Below are 15621 nucleotides of genomic sequence, written 5' to 3'. Positions count from 1 at the left end.
AGACTGCATGCTCTCACACCCTAGAAGTAGAAACTATGGAAAAACCTATAGAAGACTGCAGGAAAGTAAAACTGACACAGGGCTGGCTCATGCGCCAAGATCACTTCAGCAGCACTGTTAGAATATCTGTTTACTGTATATTTTAGGACTTCATTAGAAGTCTGATTTGGAATATAAAAAACCCTCTTTCCAGCAGTGATTTTTATATGCCCATCTGGTGATGGGCACATAAAGGTGAGTGGCAGGATGGACACATGATACAGAAGGTTGATCCCCATGGAAAGCGGTGCTAATGGTGAGGCCATCTGTTTTTGGAACTTGGAGAAACTGAAGTTAAGAGGGACAGAGATGGGAGACATTGCAGTTGACAGCATGAAAAAATGAAGCCAGGCAGGACTCAAGAAGAGGGAAATAAAAGAAGTCACGATTATTTGCTGGAGCAGACCATTTTGTAAAATTACCTTCCACAAGTAGCCTGTCTGTACCTTAACTCATCCTGATGCTTTTGGCACTCTTCATCCATAATGCTGCTCTTATATCTGATGAGGAAAGGTCAAAGTGGAAAGGAGATGCCTTGCAGTCTGCCAAAGCCATTCTAGCAGGTAGGTGATCTGTCCTGCATTTTCTTGATTGCACTGTACTTCCTTGCTTTTGAGTTGCATGCTATTCTCCTCTGAAACGCTGCTTAGTTTCTTAAGAATCCACTCACAACTAGTCTGCCAAGATGAAAATTTAACCTAGTAAAATAAGGGCTAGGAGAACTGTCAAGCTCTAACTGGTCACTTTCAAAAAACAGAAACATACTCTGATATGTAACATACCACTTTCAGTCAAATGAGGCTGCCTAAGTATGGAAGGGTAAATGGGTAGCATCGCCAAGACACTGACTGTCTGAGAAATTAACAGCAGCAGTCAGTCTGTGGCTCAAGATTGGTCTAGTTTATAAATGATAAAAGTACAGCTTTTACATTAAATGATCAACAGTTTTCCTCAGGAACTGCAAATACGTAGGCCTGTGAGGTGCATGGAAACACTAAATTGGGGAATCTCACCTGTCACGCTGTGGAGCTATAGTCATACACATGGTCACTTCCTCAGAGTGACCACACTGAGCTGCTCGTCTCCTTCCCCACTGCTCTTCATAATGTATCCCCTGTGGCTCCTGGCCATATGAAGACAGCAGAACATGGCTGGTAAAGTCAGGAAGATTGAAGCCTGGAGTTAAAACAAGTAGTGAAAGCTGGAGGAGAATGTGAGAGGAAAACAATTTTGCCTAAACATTCAACATCAGGACTTAATGTACAGGTTTGTGTGTTTTCATGTTGATGAACTTAAGAACCCATGTGAAATGCCAGTGATTTTCAGAAATTAATACACTGGCTGTTATTTGTAGTTTAATACATTTAAGTATTGATAGATCTAGTCTCAGTTTCATAAGATATAATGGACAAAGTTGCTAACTGATCGTGTGAGATGACGCTAGTCAGCTTTGTTGCACAAGAAGGAATCTTCCATCCCAGCTAAGCGAACCACTTCTCCGATTCAATTGTTTCTCTCCATCTTTCACCTTGGACGTATCTAAACTGAAATCTCTCCAGCCCCCCTTCTCAACAGCTGCAAATTAAAACGAGTGATCCCAGCACACTATGCAACAGGTGGCTCAGTGCCTTGCTTCGCAATTGGTGCGCTACGGAGAACGGAATGCAGCACTGAATCCTGATGCTTGCAAGTGCTCTCAGATTTATTATCATGTAGGAAGTAATGGGGTGAAACAGAGCATGCCAGATAACAGAGAAAAAGTACACGGAGGAGGAACATAGCTGCCCTGAAAGTGCTTGCAGCCTGAGATGGAAGTCAGAAGGAAAAGCATTATTGACTTGTAGGATTTTTCACAAATGTGGCAGAGTCATAGCTGATGTGGTACTTTCCCCTCTCAGAGGGCCAATATTAACAACAAACTCAGTCAAGTTTATAAAGTGAACTATACTCTGACTACAGCAAATATTTATTTTTAGACAACTTAATTAACATATCTTAGTTCTAAGAGCAAAGCAGGCTACCTTTAGCTTATCACAAAACCTGAGCTAATAAGTCCTGCGGTGTTATAAAACCCCAACAGGTTTTATGAAAATTCCAATCATTTTGTATTTCCCTGTGTGGTATTTTCAGGACCAGGAACACTGGGGACTGCAGATACCTTCACCTTGCAGAACCAAGACAGGCTCAGCAAGCTGGGTCTTGTTTGGAGTAAGGAAGCAGTGGGAGTGGAAGGTATGGTGTTTGTAGGAGAGGTATGAGTTGATTTCTCCAAGAGTGCTTATCTAATCCCACACACCACCACGCATCCATGCTGTTGTTATATAGCTCAAGTTCGGTGTTATGCTGAAGTTCATCAGCCCTTGAAACATCACGCAGCACACTGCATGCACAGGCAAATGGCTACCCAGCACTTCTGTGAGGCCGCAGATATATCTACAACCCACTCCCCAGTGTATCACATTTGCATTATCCACAATTTTTAGGATTTGACTAGAAAATGATACAAATTGAGGCTACAGAAACAAACCCTTTTTCATTTATACTCAAGGTAGCTAATCTACGTGGAAGGCTATTTTGTGCATCTAGAAAAGGTAACGTTGGACCATGAAAATTTTTGTAGCTCACGGCTACAAAACTCGAAGACAGTCCTCTCGTCTCTCTTCAGCTTCCCACACCTGTACCCCAGAAGAACCTCAAGTTCAAGACACAAACACAACACACAAGGACTCTTCTCAAACAGTTTAATAGCAAATAAACAAAGGAAGGTACCACACTTGGCATATACAAAATGACTTGTTGTCGGTGTGTCTGTGCAATTAAAACAGCTTTAAGTTGCCCTTTGGGACAAAAAGAAAAAAAAAACACACACACAAAAGGAAGAAAATTCCTTTAACACATACTCGCTCGTTCCAAACTTGTAACAAATCTTTTCATTTTAAATCCACTACACAAACTCTGCGATCAGATCAGAAAAGCAACATGTGCTCCTCTACTTTTGAAACCATTAAAGTAAAATCCGTAATTCTCTACAGAGTACAACACAATTTCACACAAAAAGACATTTTGTTTTGCAAATCAAAACAAGAAAAAAGGAACAGCTCAAACAAGGTAAAGAAAAGCATTTCTACGACTGAACCACGACTTCGAGTTGATTAAATTCCGTTACTGCAGAACAGACTCTACATTTGGTCATAGTGGCAATTTGTTTTCTCATCACATTGTGAATCACTTTACATTGTTTTCTAGTAGAAAAGGCAAAAAACTGTACAAAACCCCTAGTGTTAAATACAATGTTTGTACCAATAAAAAAGCCCACAGGTTTGTCTCCAAAATGTAAATTTTCTTTTTAAATTATTCACAAAAAGCAGCCAAAAATCAGAAAGGCAGCTGCTGCTCCACTGTCTCAAATCCATTAAAACCACCACAGAACAATTAAAACAACCAAAGGAAGAAAAAGGAAATAAGAAAGGAAAGAAACATCCAACGTTTGGCATTTTGGTTTTCTTCGGATATTTTTCCACAGGTTTCCCCAGAGTTCCTCATGGAACCACATGCGCACGTACAGAAATGCATTGGCAGTTGCTCAATACACTGCAGGGTATCAGTGCCCCCAGTGACACCCGGCCCTGTGCAATCAGACTGTGGGAATGACAGCAGCCAGCCCACAACCCTACCTCCAAAATAAACAAGCCTCTACCCTTTTCTCACCCAGCCTCACACTTCACTCCCAGGTATTTGTACCATATCCAAAAAATGTTCTGTCTCGAGCAGATTAAGGACTTTCTACACAAATCTAACCAGTATCTATTGAGAGTATATAGTATCCTCAGCCAACTCAGGAGTAGGGTAGGAGGATAAATCCTTTTGCATCCTCATTAGCCCAAACACTGGACAAAAGTAAGATTTCTATACAATCAAACATAATTAATTTTCTCAGCAAACCCCTTTCTCCTGGGATTTCACTTCACATTATTTTATACTGTTAAGATACCTAAACTAGCTCGCTTTGCCTTCCGACTGAAACTTCATCACAGCATACACTCTTCAGGTGCCTTCATCTAGAAGCTACGTCCCAGTTTCTACCTGTGCAGATCGTATGTAGGGTAGGGGGAAGCCTGCCACACAAAAAGCAGTAACCTGTTCTCTTTCATCCTGCAAGCTAGAAAAACTGCTTAGCTCATTACCCAATTAAAAACTAAACAAAAACTAAAAAATCTCCGTAGAGATTCCCCAGCTAAGGCCCTTGAGAAGAGAGCTGGGGATGGTACCCTGTTCAGGTAACAGCTTCAGAGGCTGTTGTATTGTGCTTGTCACTTGGGAAAAGAGCCAGCAGTTGTATGACCAGGTTTAAAAATACTTTCTCTAGAAGATTTCCAACACTTTGTTTCAAGAGCTACCCTAGATTCTTCCAGGATCCTGTCACCAAGGTCTGATTGATGGTATTAAGCTGGGGCTGGACTTCACAAAAATGTGCCCTGATTTATACAAAATGCTAGTAAAGAGTGTTTCAAAGGAGCCCCAGCTTCAGAGAGCTTTAGAAACAGAAATACTGTGAAGTTCCCCCACCTTCCTGCTTCCCAGCTATCCTCTTCCACCAAAACTCCTACTACAGGAACAACACAACCAAGCCCTCAGGAGCCTGTGACAGCACTGGAGATGAAACGAGGTCCAGGTGCTCTGTCAGGCAGACAGTCTAAGTGCACAGGTAGATGCCCTCAGGTGGCTTCTGATCAGATATTTGCCATACCAAAAACACCAATTTAAAAGGATACCTTTGAAACCCGTTAAATTGCTCAGTTTTTGCACAAACTATAGAAAACAGAGAGGTGAAGGTGATATATACGAGGGTGTGAAGAAAACAGCAGGAAACATGCAAAACATTTCTGGGCACTATCTCAGTTTGAAAGAATAAAACGAAAACATCACATTTTGCTGAGGAGATTGTAGTTACGAAAAAAACCAAGCATGCTGGGCTTAACAAAATACAACATCAACTTTGATACTTTGATCAAATTTTCACTGCAGACTGATAATCACACAGGGAAGCGGGGGAAAAATAAAACTAAAAAAAAAATATCAGTAAATGCCAGGGCAAAAATGTAGCTACAATCAGAAGAAAATGTAGTTCAAGTGTTTTCTGCTGATGCCACTCAAGTCACAAGTTTGAACTCATAAAAACACATGCTGTCTCCTCAAGCACAGAAACCAGATCAGCAAAATGTGACTAGGAAGTCTCCTGAAAGATTGAGTCACACCACATAATTGACTTTTTCTTCAAAACTGTGTTTTTAAAACTAAGCACACAGAAAAAAACTAAGCCTAGAAAGTGATTGGCTGTATGTTCACAGAAATACAAATACTCCACAAGGTATGCTAGCAAGGCTGCTCTGAAGACAATTACAAAGAATCAGATTCACAAAATCAAGTGGTTATCTTACGAAGGTCTAGAAAAATAGAAATTCTTTTATATTCAAATGCAAGTTTAAATATTCCCCCTTCAGCAGTCTTTCTAGCAAAACCAATTTGGCAGCACAAAAAAAAAAAAAAAAAACAAAGAAAGAAACAAACATAATAAAAATACACATCAGCATCAAAAGTCAACACAAGGTCAAAGGTGAGAGTTCAAGCATCAGAGAAGCTGAAGAGACAAGGATTTGGACGATGTACTTGAACGCCACATCGACATGCTTTAGGCACAACGATGAACAAACGGCAGGAATCTAGAAAAAAAACAAACCAGAAAGAGGGAGACCCACTGAGTTACACAGAGCAGTACATCCAAACGAGGAGAGAGAGAACAAGAATGGGCACTGTACAATGAGACCTCCTGGGGAAGGGAGTTGACAGGGAAGGGCAGCACATGCCAACGATGGACAAGTAAAAGTCAAAGTACATGAAGGACACCAAGTAAACATCAAACTGCCAGAAACTAAATGGAAGCAGAGGCCTTGATTTCCCTCAACATCCAGTCCGTGGAGCACTCCACAGCCAAGTGACATGCTGACTAGCATGCATTCACCTTGTCCCATGCCCCGTGTCTCTCTTAGCTCTGTTTAAGAGAAGAACTGAGCAAGCACCCTCCCCAGGAGACTGACTCTGAAAATATGGCTCCAGGGCTCACGTTTGCCCACAGAGATTGAGAGACAAGACAGGACACAAGGGATTCACAGGTGGTTTGATAGCTGAGACTTTTCCAGCATCCTAACATGGGAAGTTCTTAGGCAGTGGTAGCCCAGGAAATCCACACTCTTTCCTTCAGCTACACTCCCTTCTCATTCCCTAGGAGCCCGTGATACTGGGGTTAGGTGGTTTGGAACAGGGGGAAAAAAAAGATTATACAAGACATAAGTGGAACCAAAAACCCTACATATTAGAAAAGAATTCCTTAAGACTTGACTGCAAGTTAAGACTTGTCCTAGCTGAGCACTTTTCATATCGTTAGACCTGCACAGGGATTTTCCTCTCCCAACCTTTTATATAAACAGCCTCCAGCTCCCTGACTTTGTGAGGAGGGGATTCTGGGCTCTGAGAAGCTCTACAGTCACTGTTGCCAGTTTGATGAGTAGAAAAATGCATTTCCTGAAGCTTTCACAAAGTTTATAAATACATTAATTCTTACATTACATGATATAACTTTGTTTCTTCCCCTCAGCCTCTGAACTGCAAAACAGAAGAAACATTTTGGGAAGAACGTGGGAGGCAGGGCAGAGAAAAGGTTTTCTTCACCCCTGTCCCTGGAACTGCACTTTATCTCGTTCGCTGCCTTGTTTTTTCAGCACCCCTCAAAGCTACAACTTACAGACGAAGGCAAGATGAGACTTTTATACAGCATTTATAGCATGATTGAAAATATAAAGCAGTGCATTCTAGTGCCAAAGCAAAAAGTAGCACGTCACCCACTAAATCTGCAAAACTTACCAGAAATGCTAAAATAAGTTTTCTCTTTGTACTTTCCAGTTTAGAGAAAGGACTTAGTACGGAGTTTAAACCAACCACAGCAGAGTACAATGCAGCTCTTGCAGTTATTTCTGTAGTTCTAGAAATACTCTAGATAGTTTGCAGACAGCTGAGGTTTCAGTCCTAAACCACAAAGGCAAATGCATCATGAACTCTGAGGCATGAGAACAAATAAAAGGCATGAAATCAAGTGACATCTAGCATGCACCACAGGAATTGTGTGTGCCATTTCTTTAGGCTTTTTGGATAGATTAAGTATTTCACTCAGCAATTTTGAGGGGAAAGTCCAAGATTCATTAAAGCCCTTAGGAAGGACTGGCCTACAACAGCAGAGCCATGAGAAGCTGAATGAGAACTGAATGACTTAGGGAAAGTTATTTAATTTTGTCCTTGTGTTACTCTCACAACTGTAATAATGTAATGCAACTGCTCAGCATTCTGTATTTTATACTTTGTGGTAAGCATGCTCAGGGATGTATGACATCCTTAAGTGTTTGCAACAAGCAGCTCTAGAAGCACTTTACTTGTTCATAGCTGCACCCTTCAACTGCAATTTGCTTTATTCAGGTTGCTTTTAGGTGCTTCCAAATGAAACCGCTAGAACAGCTCTGTAACTATATGGATTTTACTTGGCTGTCCTTACCTAACTCTCAACTATTAACAAGAAATATTTTAGTTAATTGTATGATGCAAGAAGAACCTATCGCTCCTAACTTATTATTTAGGTGTAAAGCTTTTTCCTTACAGAGTTCTGTGTTGCTAGGAATTTTTGAGGCATCTGTTTTCCAAATAGAGCCCACAGCTAGTAAACTGTTTCATCACTAAAATACAAGAAGACAGTCACCATCATCTCATACGTTTAAGAAATTCTAATTTTCATTCTGCTTAGGCTTTAAATTTAATGACTATGTATCAAAGGCATTTTCTAATAATGCAAGTTTTGTGCAATTGAGGGGAAAAAAGTTAGAGGGAAATATCTAATTTTGGACTGTTGATTATCTAGGGGGCTGAAGAATCTATGAGTTCATTTGCTATAGTACCAGATAGATACTAAGCAATGTTAGACTAGGATTTCAATTGTTCATAATACTTTCATCTTATTATGGTATATCTAGTAAAATCAAAGGTCTTCTGAGACACATCTATGAAATATACCAGCATTTCCATCTTGCTTCTAGAAAATACTTAAGTACTTCCTTATGACACACATAACATATAATTCTGTTTTATCAGACATCTTACTAGCTTTTGTTGTAGAAAATTCAGATTCTTTGGTTTGAGTTTACACAATATTTTGCCCAGGGGGCTAGTTAAGCCAATCCCTCTGCAATTTATTTGAACTCGTCCAACTCTTATTGTACAATCCAGGAAATAAAGCATTTGGCACAAGAACAGATTATAATAAGGAAACCTATCTGATTATAATCTCCAACATTAAAATACTGAGGGGAGAGTCAAGTTTGCCTCAAATGGTTTTGTTACTTCTGTTTCTTGTTCCTTTCTAACATCCCTTCCAGTCTCATGGTTCCTAACCTATACTAGCACATTTTAAAAATTATTACATTGTTGTTCTGCAGGCAATTTCCTCATCAGGATTATTTCTGAGCATTACTCAAAGAATTTTGGTAGATTCTTTTACACCAGCTGCTCATCAGAACCAACTCATTTGATTTGGGCAGTTTACCCCATGAGGTCCCAAGAGCTGACTGATTTGGTTTGTGCTTGAATAAGAGCATGAAGGAATTAAAAAAGGAAAAAAAAAAAGAAATGAATCCTCAAGCCCCCCCCAGATCCTAGACTTTCCTGACAATGAACGAGAAAGAAAACTTGAAGCCAGGAGGAACATAAATCTCTATAGTCAGCAGCAGCCACCAAACTAACACAGGAATGTTGACTTTATCTGATCGATTGTTAACAGAAAAAATCTGTGGTTGTTAACAGAAAAATCTGCCCAAGTGACAAACTTGATACATTTATTAACTTTGGCAACATATACATTGATACACCAAAAAAAGGGAAATCTCAAACAAATACAGAAAAAGGGCAACATCTTCAGCTGGTGAAAACTGATGCAGCTCCACTGAAGAAAGCAGAACTGCATTGATTCAAACCATCTGAGGATCACATCTTTTAGAATTTAACCTGCATAGATATTTTGTTTCTTTTTTTTTTGGCAATAATTATAATACAGTTACGCCAGTAAGGCACAAGAGCTAGCCCAAGTTAGGTGTCTAAGGTGGTTATGTCTGGGAGGAGTCACTGACCAAACTAAGCCACATTGTCAGCTGGTGAATCTCCTCAAGTCCACAGGAGTTGCACCTATCTGCAACAATGCCAAGCTTGATCTGTAGGTCACAGTACTGAGGACACACTATAGGATGCAGAAGCTAAAATGTCTAATTTTGGACAACTGAAATGACTACTAAAGAGGCCAGAGCATCAGGTTAAAAGAAAAACAGGACAAAAGTTCTCAGCACAGTGGGGTAGGGTGCAAAGAAGGTAAGAGTGACTGTAGAGACCCCAGAGCACAGTGCTCTCCTCCACTGGTTCACAGCGTTCATCTTCCCCATTTGGCAGTTGTTGGGCTGCAAACAGGACACTGAAAATCAGTAGTTTCAATCATGCACATCATTATGTGTGTAAAACAATCACATTCAGGATTCTACAAAACCCTGGCCTTTTTTTTTTTTCCAGTGAAATAATTTAGGTAATAAATATTCTCCACCCTGGAGCGGTATAAAACTTCTATAAAAATAGAAACAACATTCTTGGTTACAGCAGGTTGCACCTGGAGCAGCTGCTCCCAACTATTTTTTCTATTTTTTTCTATTTTTTTTTTTTTTTGAAAAGTATATTATTTATAAAAAAAATCCCATTATCACCCTGGAGGCCTTCACACTCCAACACTCTCTTCTCAGAAAACCAGGACACATCTTTCCCGTCGTGCAGAATTCAAGTGTACATGGTTCACTTAAGTGTTTACGTTTCTAGAGAGATCCAAATAATTAACATTGAAGGGTACCACATGCCAGCATAACTGGGAAATTTGGCAGTCTGGCCTTTGAACCTTTGCCACCACAAAATGATCTGTGTTAATACTGACAGATTTACCTGTCTGCCGTCAATGTGGACGGGCATCGACTGTTTGATTTTCAGTTTAACAATGGAAAAGGCTCTTCTTGGATGCTATGGGTCAGGCCTTCTACTTCTGAGGTTTGAGATCCCTGGGAATGCATGACATTCCCAACAGACCACCACGCGTGGGTGCTCAGATTCTGAACATGATCTCAGTCAGGTTTGATGGGTTTAGTGCTCCTCCTGCTGGAGCAGAACAGGCAATCCAAACCCTATGTCTGACCACACACATTATTTAGCAGCTGGCTCCCAGACAGCAGTGTTTGTTAGCTTATGCCCTGGGAAACAGCATCAACAACTGGGAATACAAAGGAAACAAGGAAGAGGAGAAAATATGAGGTAAATGGAAATTCTGTTAGACACACAGAAATTGTAAACTTCCTCTTGTGACAGAAGTGGATTTTGATGGTTATAACATGGGACTCTACTGATTTCTTAAAACAACTCAGGCCAGAGTGTCAAAAGTCCTCTGAGTCCCCTAAAACCAGTGTATAAGGCCCTTAGCAATGCACTAGAAATTTCAGAAGTGTGCAAAAAAATGTGTTAATTGAAGGGTTGTGTTCAATTTTCCTTCAGTATAAAAGATAACAGTACCAAAATGCAGAATAAGACTGCAGTGTCTCAATGCTCTGCTCTGGTTCCACAGCATGGGTGTTAGCCCTGTTTAGCACTGGTACACACCACCTTAAAGGAAAACTGCAGTATAAAGAAATACCTAATTACTAGACTAATTCACTGCACAAATTAGTTGCTTTTTCTTTTAAATAGGCAATTATCTTTGCAACAGAAAGACTGAGAAAGCAAATCCTGTAAGAACACGTATGAAGCAGGAGCCTCAAGAGCTGTTTCAGGGTAACTCTGGGCTTTGTATCTCAATTTAACAGTCATTTTAATAGAGAAACAAACAGCACATATTATGCTTATCAGAATGAATTCCAAGTAATACTCTGCAACAAGGACGTTACTCCACAGAAATGGAGAATGCGATGAACTGTTAGGAAAAAGAAAATGGCAAAAAAATCTGCAGGTTATCAGGGATTAAAAGTTTCCTGTTTCCAGCCCCAGATGTATTCATCTAGACTCTCTAACTTATGTCTCTCTAAACCTAGCTAATTATAAAGGATAAGTTTTCTTAAATAGGGAGAAATTCACTGCATCTCATTAATATTCAACTGTAAATAGTGAAGTTTTCTGGGCAGAGACATTAACTAATAATTTTATAAAGTGCTGTGTACATTCACAGTGCTACATACACACTACTTTATATACAAGAAAACAAACAAACAGAGCTGCAGTTTTCCTTTGGCTTGTTAATGCGTTCACCCTTCCAATCTGTCTCCTGCTTTAGAGATGATTTATTAATTCCCCACCATGGCATACAGTTAAGGAAGCATAAAAGAGTGGGTGTGGCATGACAGAGGCTATTTGGAGTTGGTTCGTTGCTCACCCAAACTTGGATGGACTAAGTTCTCCTTCCCCATCTTTGTTTCCATCAGCTGTTCAGTGTTATTTCTGCTTTCCCCTCTCCTCTCCCCATGGCAGTGTGGTGTCAGTTCTGCTTCCCCTTCTCCTCTCTACCCCAAGGCAGTGTGGTGTCAGTTTCCGCGGCTCCCTTTAACCTTACCTCCCGACCCCCAAGGAGCTGGCATTGGTCCTTCTCAACACACACTGGTTACAAACACAGCAAACTTCAAATAAGGGAAAAAAAAAAAAAACGAAAAAAAAAACAACCTCAGCGATATGGCACCTAAACTCCAAAGTAAAACACTGGAAACAAAAGCACAAACTTGTCCTCCATTTGAAGCAGGATTCTCAGCAGAGGCTGCAGCCGAGTCTTCAGGGGAAGATGTGCCAGATAGAACGGCATGGATCAGCTTCCAGGACTGTAAAAACACAGCCTTAGGGCTTCGAATCACTAAGTGCGCTCCTCTCCAACTTACCAGAAGATCCTTCTCACTCCAGTCCCGGAGGGGAGGGGCGCTCAGTATGGCTTGCTGTCATTCTTAGAGCGCTTGAGCTGTACTTTCAGACGCTTCATGCCAATCTGAAAGCCGTTCATTGACTGAATGGCAGCCTGTGCAGAGACAGGATTGTCGTAACTTACAAAACCTGAAGAAAAGGAAATACGTTATTATTGCATGCCAAAGTTGTAGAACAGCTACTCACAAGGTATGAGAAGCTTGCATGAAATGCAATTTACAAAAGCTCACAATTGTTTAGTAAGAAGTTTTTAGGAATACTCTAAGGGCTCTCAGACGAAGATTTGTTTTCTGATGTACGGAACTTCGGTCAAAAGATAAACACAACTCAGGAAACTGAAATAATATTTTTTGTCAGGAAAAAAAGAGTACTTATGTTTGTTCTGTAACATCTTACAGCTGGGAGAACAACAAACCTGGAAAACGTCAATCTATCCAAGTTCAGTAAAGATAGAGGACTGAAAGCACCGTCACACGCAAGTGGCACTTAAGGGACATGGTTTAGTGGTGGACTTGGTAGTATTAAGATCAAGTCCAACCATGGCCTTAAGGATCTTTTCCAACCTAAATGATTCTATGATCTTGGAATTATAGGAGTAGGTTTGTTTGGAGTGAAGTAGCTGTTAAGACAGGTTAAGTTTTTGTCTTATGAAAAGTTGTGTATCATTCCAGGAGAAGAGAATCCTCTAAATAAAGATCCCAAGGTTTTTGAAGAAACCTACTACTTTAAATAACTCTAGTCAATGGTTGGTATCACTGCCTGGGGAGATCATTCCATATGCAGGTGTTACAGCCTGACGCTCAGCATATTTTTTGCTGTCGTCTTTGTTTTGTTTTCACATGGCAAAAGCTTTTACACATCTTTTAGACCATCAAAATACTAAAAAAAAACACATGGTATTATGAAGGCACAATACTATGGAAACCATAAAGATTCATCTCTCCTATTCACAGTCAGAAGAGCTTACAGCACTACAAAAATTCTACCACTGCTCTCTCTCTGTTGTTTTCAAAGTGGTGAAAAATGAAACCATTGAGTTGTGCAGTCCACATGCACAGTCTTCTGCTTCACAAGCTAAAGAAGAATACGTCCTTTGCTCACAACACAGACTTTAGCAGTTAACTGAAAATAATCGATTTGAATAGTAAAAATAGCATGACACGATTTATATTTTTTGTTTAAATTTCTTGCCCTGATGCATCTCCAATCTAAACACGCACTAATTAAAAGAAAATTAGGGTAAGGAATGCAACCAAATTTAGGTAGTACATAAGAGCTGAAATAGTTCTTCAGTTACCAAGGTTTCAAGTATTAGGAGGAAGCTTTAAAAAATGCCTTCAAAACATTTATAGAGCATGAGAGTTCAGTGCTCCCATAATGTATTGTACCTTTCATAAAAATAGAAATAATTCATAATGATTATGTAGTAACATACATAGCAACATAAACAGTTCTTGAAAAGAGAAAGGAGGGAGAGAAGGAGCTGTACCAAAGTAGACATAACAATATGCTGGAAAAGATTACTAGAAAGAAGCCACCCCTCTACAGATAGACCCAACGTACCAAAACACTTGCTTAGATTGGTCTGCTTATCAATGAAAACCTTGGCAGAGACGACATTTCCAAATGGCATGAACATCTGAAGAAGATCCTGATCCCCAAACTCCTGGGGGAGATGGTAGATAAACAGATTGGCTCCCTCTGGACCTTTAAACAACAAGTAGGAATATAAACTCAGAAAAAGAATAAATAACGTAGGCCTACTTCACAAAAAAAAAAAAGTGAAAGAGACATTCAAGTCAAATCTTCTAGAGAAAACAATGACATTGCTGTATGTACTTCTATAGAGTACTTGATTCCAGAATAAATCAACCTGAGCCTTTGCTGAGACGGGGCATTCATGTAATTCTAGCTCTTTCTCCACCATTTTTGTTCGCAATTTCCACATCCTACGAAAACTGGTTCACAGATCCTAGTCATAACAAAAGCTGAACAATAAACTTGAGCTTATTTTGTTGCCAAAAGAAACTACGTAGATCTCAACAGAAACAAAGTAATCAGATTACTTGTAATCTTACATTCTTTCCTAATCATCATCCTACATTCTGCTGAAAATTTACTCCTATATTCTTCTTTTACACTACGTGTTAAATTGATTCAGAAAAAGAGTGAAGAGATCAGCAATAAGGATCTGAGGGAAGAGATGAAGAACAAAGACACTGGAGTTCACATTTAGAAATACCAAGGAAATAAATTTAAAAAACTGATATACTGAAATAAACTGAAATACTGATATACTGATAAACTGAAATAAATTAAAAAACCTGATTCTCTGACAATGGGATTTGTCAGGCTGAGGACCCATACCCTCCCCTAAGAAAAAGGATGGACACTACTACTAAGCATTTAAGGCTTGTTAAATACTACTAAATACTAAACACTGTCTGTATAAAAAACTACTTTGGACAGCCCTTAGAGGGACCTCCAAGGCTTTCCTTCCTTCCCCCCCCCCCCCCCAATAACCATTATTCTAAGCAATGCCATGAAATTAAAGCTCTGCACATAGGGTAAGTCACTGGGGAGACCTCATTGCAGCTTTTCAATACTTACAGGTCGCTTTAATACTTAAAGTATTAAGATGGAGAACAACTTTTTGCTCAGATAGACAATGACAGGACAAGGGGGAAGGAATGTTTTTTAACTGAGAGGGGAGATTTAATTAGACATTACAAGGAAATGCTTCACTCAGAGGGCGGTGAGGCACTGGAACAGGTTACCCAGAGAAGTAATGGATGCCCCATCCCTGAAAGCAATCAGGACCAAAATGGGAGAAGCCCTGAGCAACCTGATCTGGCAGGTGGCATCCCTGCCCACAGCAGGGGAGCTGGAGTTAGATGATCTTTGAGGTTCCTTCCAACCCAAGCCAATCCATGATTCTATGAAGGTAGCTTCAAGGGTTGGTCTTGCCTTTTTAAGAAGTCCTCTTGAGTTGTACAACTTTCTGCCTACCTTCTTTTTGACTTCCTGCTGCACCAATACTTTGTTGTGTTAAGAGACTCTGGTTATAGAGCGTGGGCAATGCAGCAGCAGCATATTGCTGGATTCCAGAATAAGCCTGCGTGAGGGCTTCCATTGTGCTACCTGTCCCATTTGAGAGACCACCACTGCCAAGTCCTCCATTTAAGGCTGCCATTCCTGTATAAGAAAGAGGAAGTAAAGATGACTAAGCAGTGCCATCAAGTCAAAACAATTATCTTTCAATACTCCACACTACTATAAGAAGAAAAGGAACATGATAAAAGAGAACTAGCGCAACTTGAGGAGTAGTAATCAGCTATTCCCTCAGCCCACCACAACACACAGCTTACCTGCTAGAGAGCTAACGTTCAGGCCTGCTGTAGCCCCTGCCAGTGTCTGCAGTGCTCCAAGAGAAGCCATGGGATTAACAGAGGAGCTGCTACTGGAGCTAGGTGAGGAACCTGCTATTAAAATAAGATAATTAGTCTCCAA

The 15621-nt window shown here is 40.1% G+C and overlaps 1 protein-coding gene across 22 annotated transcripts in view; it reads right to left on the bottom strand.

Moving 5' to 3' along the window:
• Positions 1–477: 477 nt before the first annotated feature.
• CELF1 (CUGBP Elav-like family member 1) overlaps positions 478–15621 on the bottom strand; it is a 60374-nt gene continuing 45230 nt past the window's right edge. For 11 of the 22 annotated variants that reach the window (XM_038179997.2, XM_038179998.2, XM_072039067.1 and 8 more), the window contains 4 exons: positions 15480–15593; positions 15121–15306; positions 13675–13818; positions 2767–12240 (listed from right to left, as the gene is read on the bottom strand). In XM_038179997.2, the coding sequence (XP_038035925.1) occupies positions 12113–12240; positions 13675–13818; positions 15121–15306; positions 15480–15593 (572 nt within the window). In that variant the 3' untranslated portion in view covers positions 2767–12112. Of the gene's footprint in view, positions 717–1052; positions 1216–2766; positions 12241–13674; positions 13819–15120; positions 15307–15479; positions 15594–15621 lie in introns of those variants that run through there. The other 11 variants (XM_072039068.1, XM_072039071.1, XM_038179978.2 and 8 more) reach the window with 5 other exon arrangements.

This window comes from Anas platyrhynchos, chromosome 5 (genome assembly GCF_047663525.1).
Source record: "Anas platyrhynchos isolate ZD024472 breed Pekin duck chromosome 5, IASCAAS_PekinDuck_T2T, whole genome shotgun sequence".
NCBI classification, from domain to species: Eukaryota; Metazoa; Chordata; class Aves; order Anseriformes; family Anatidae; genus Anas; species Anas platyrhynchos.
This window is presented reverse-complemented; position numbering and strand designations above follow the sequence as displayed.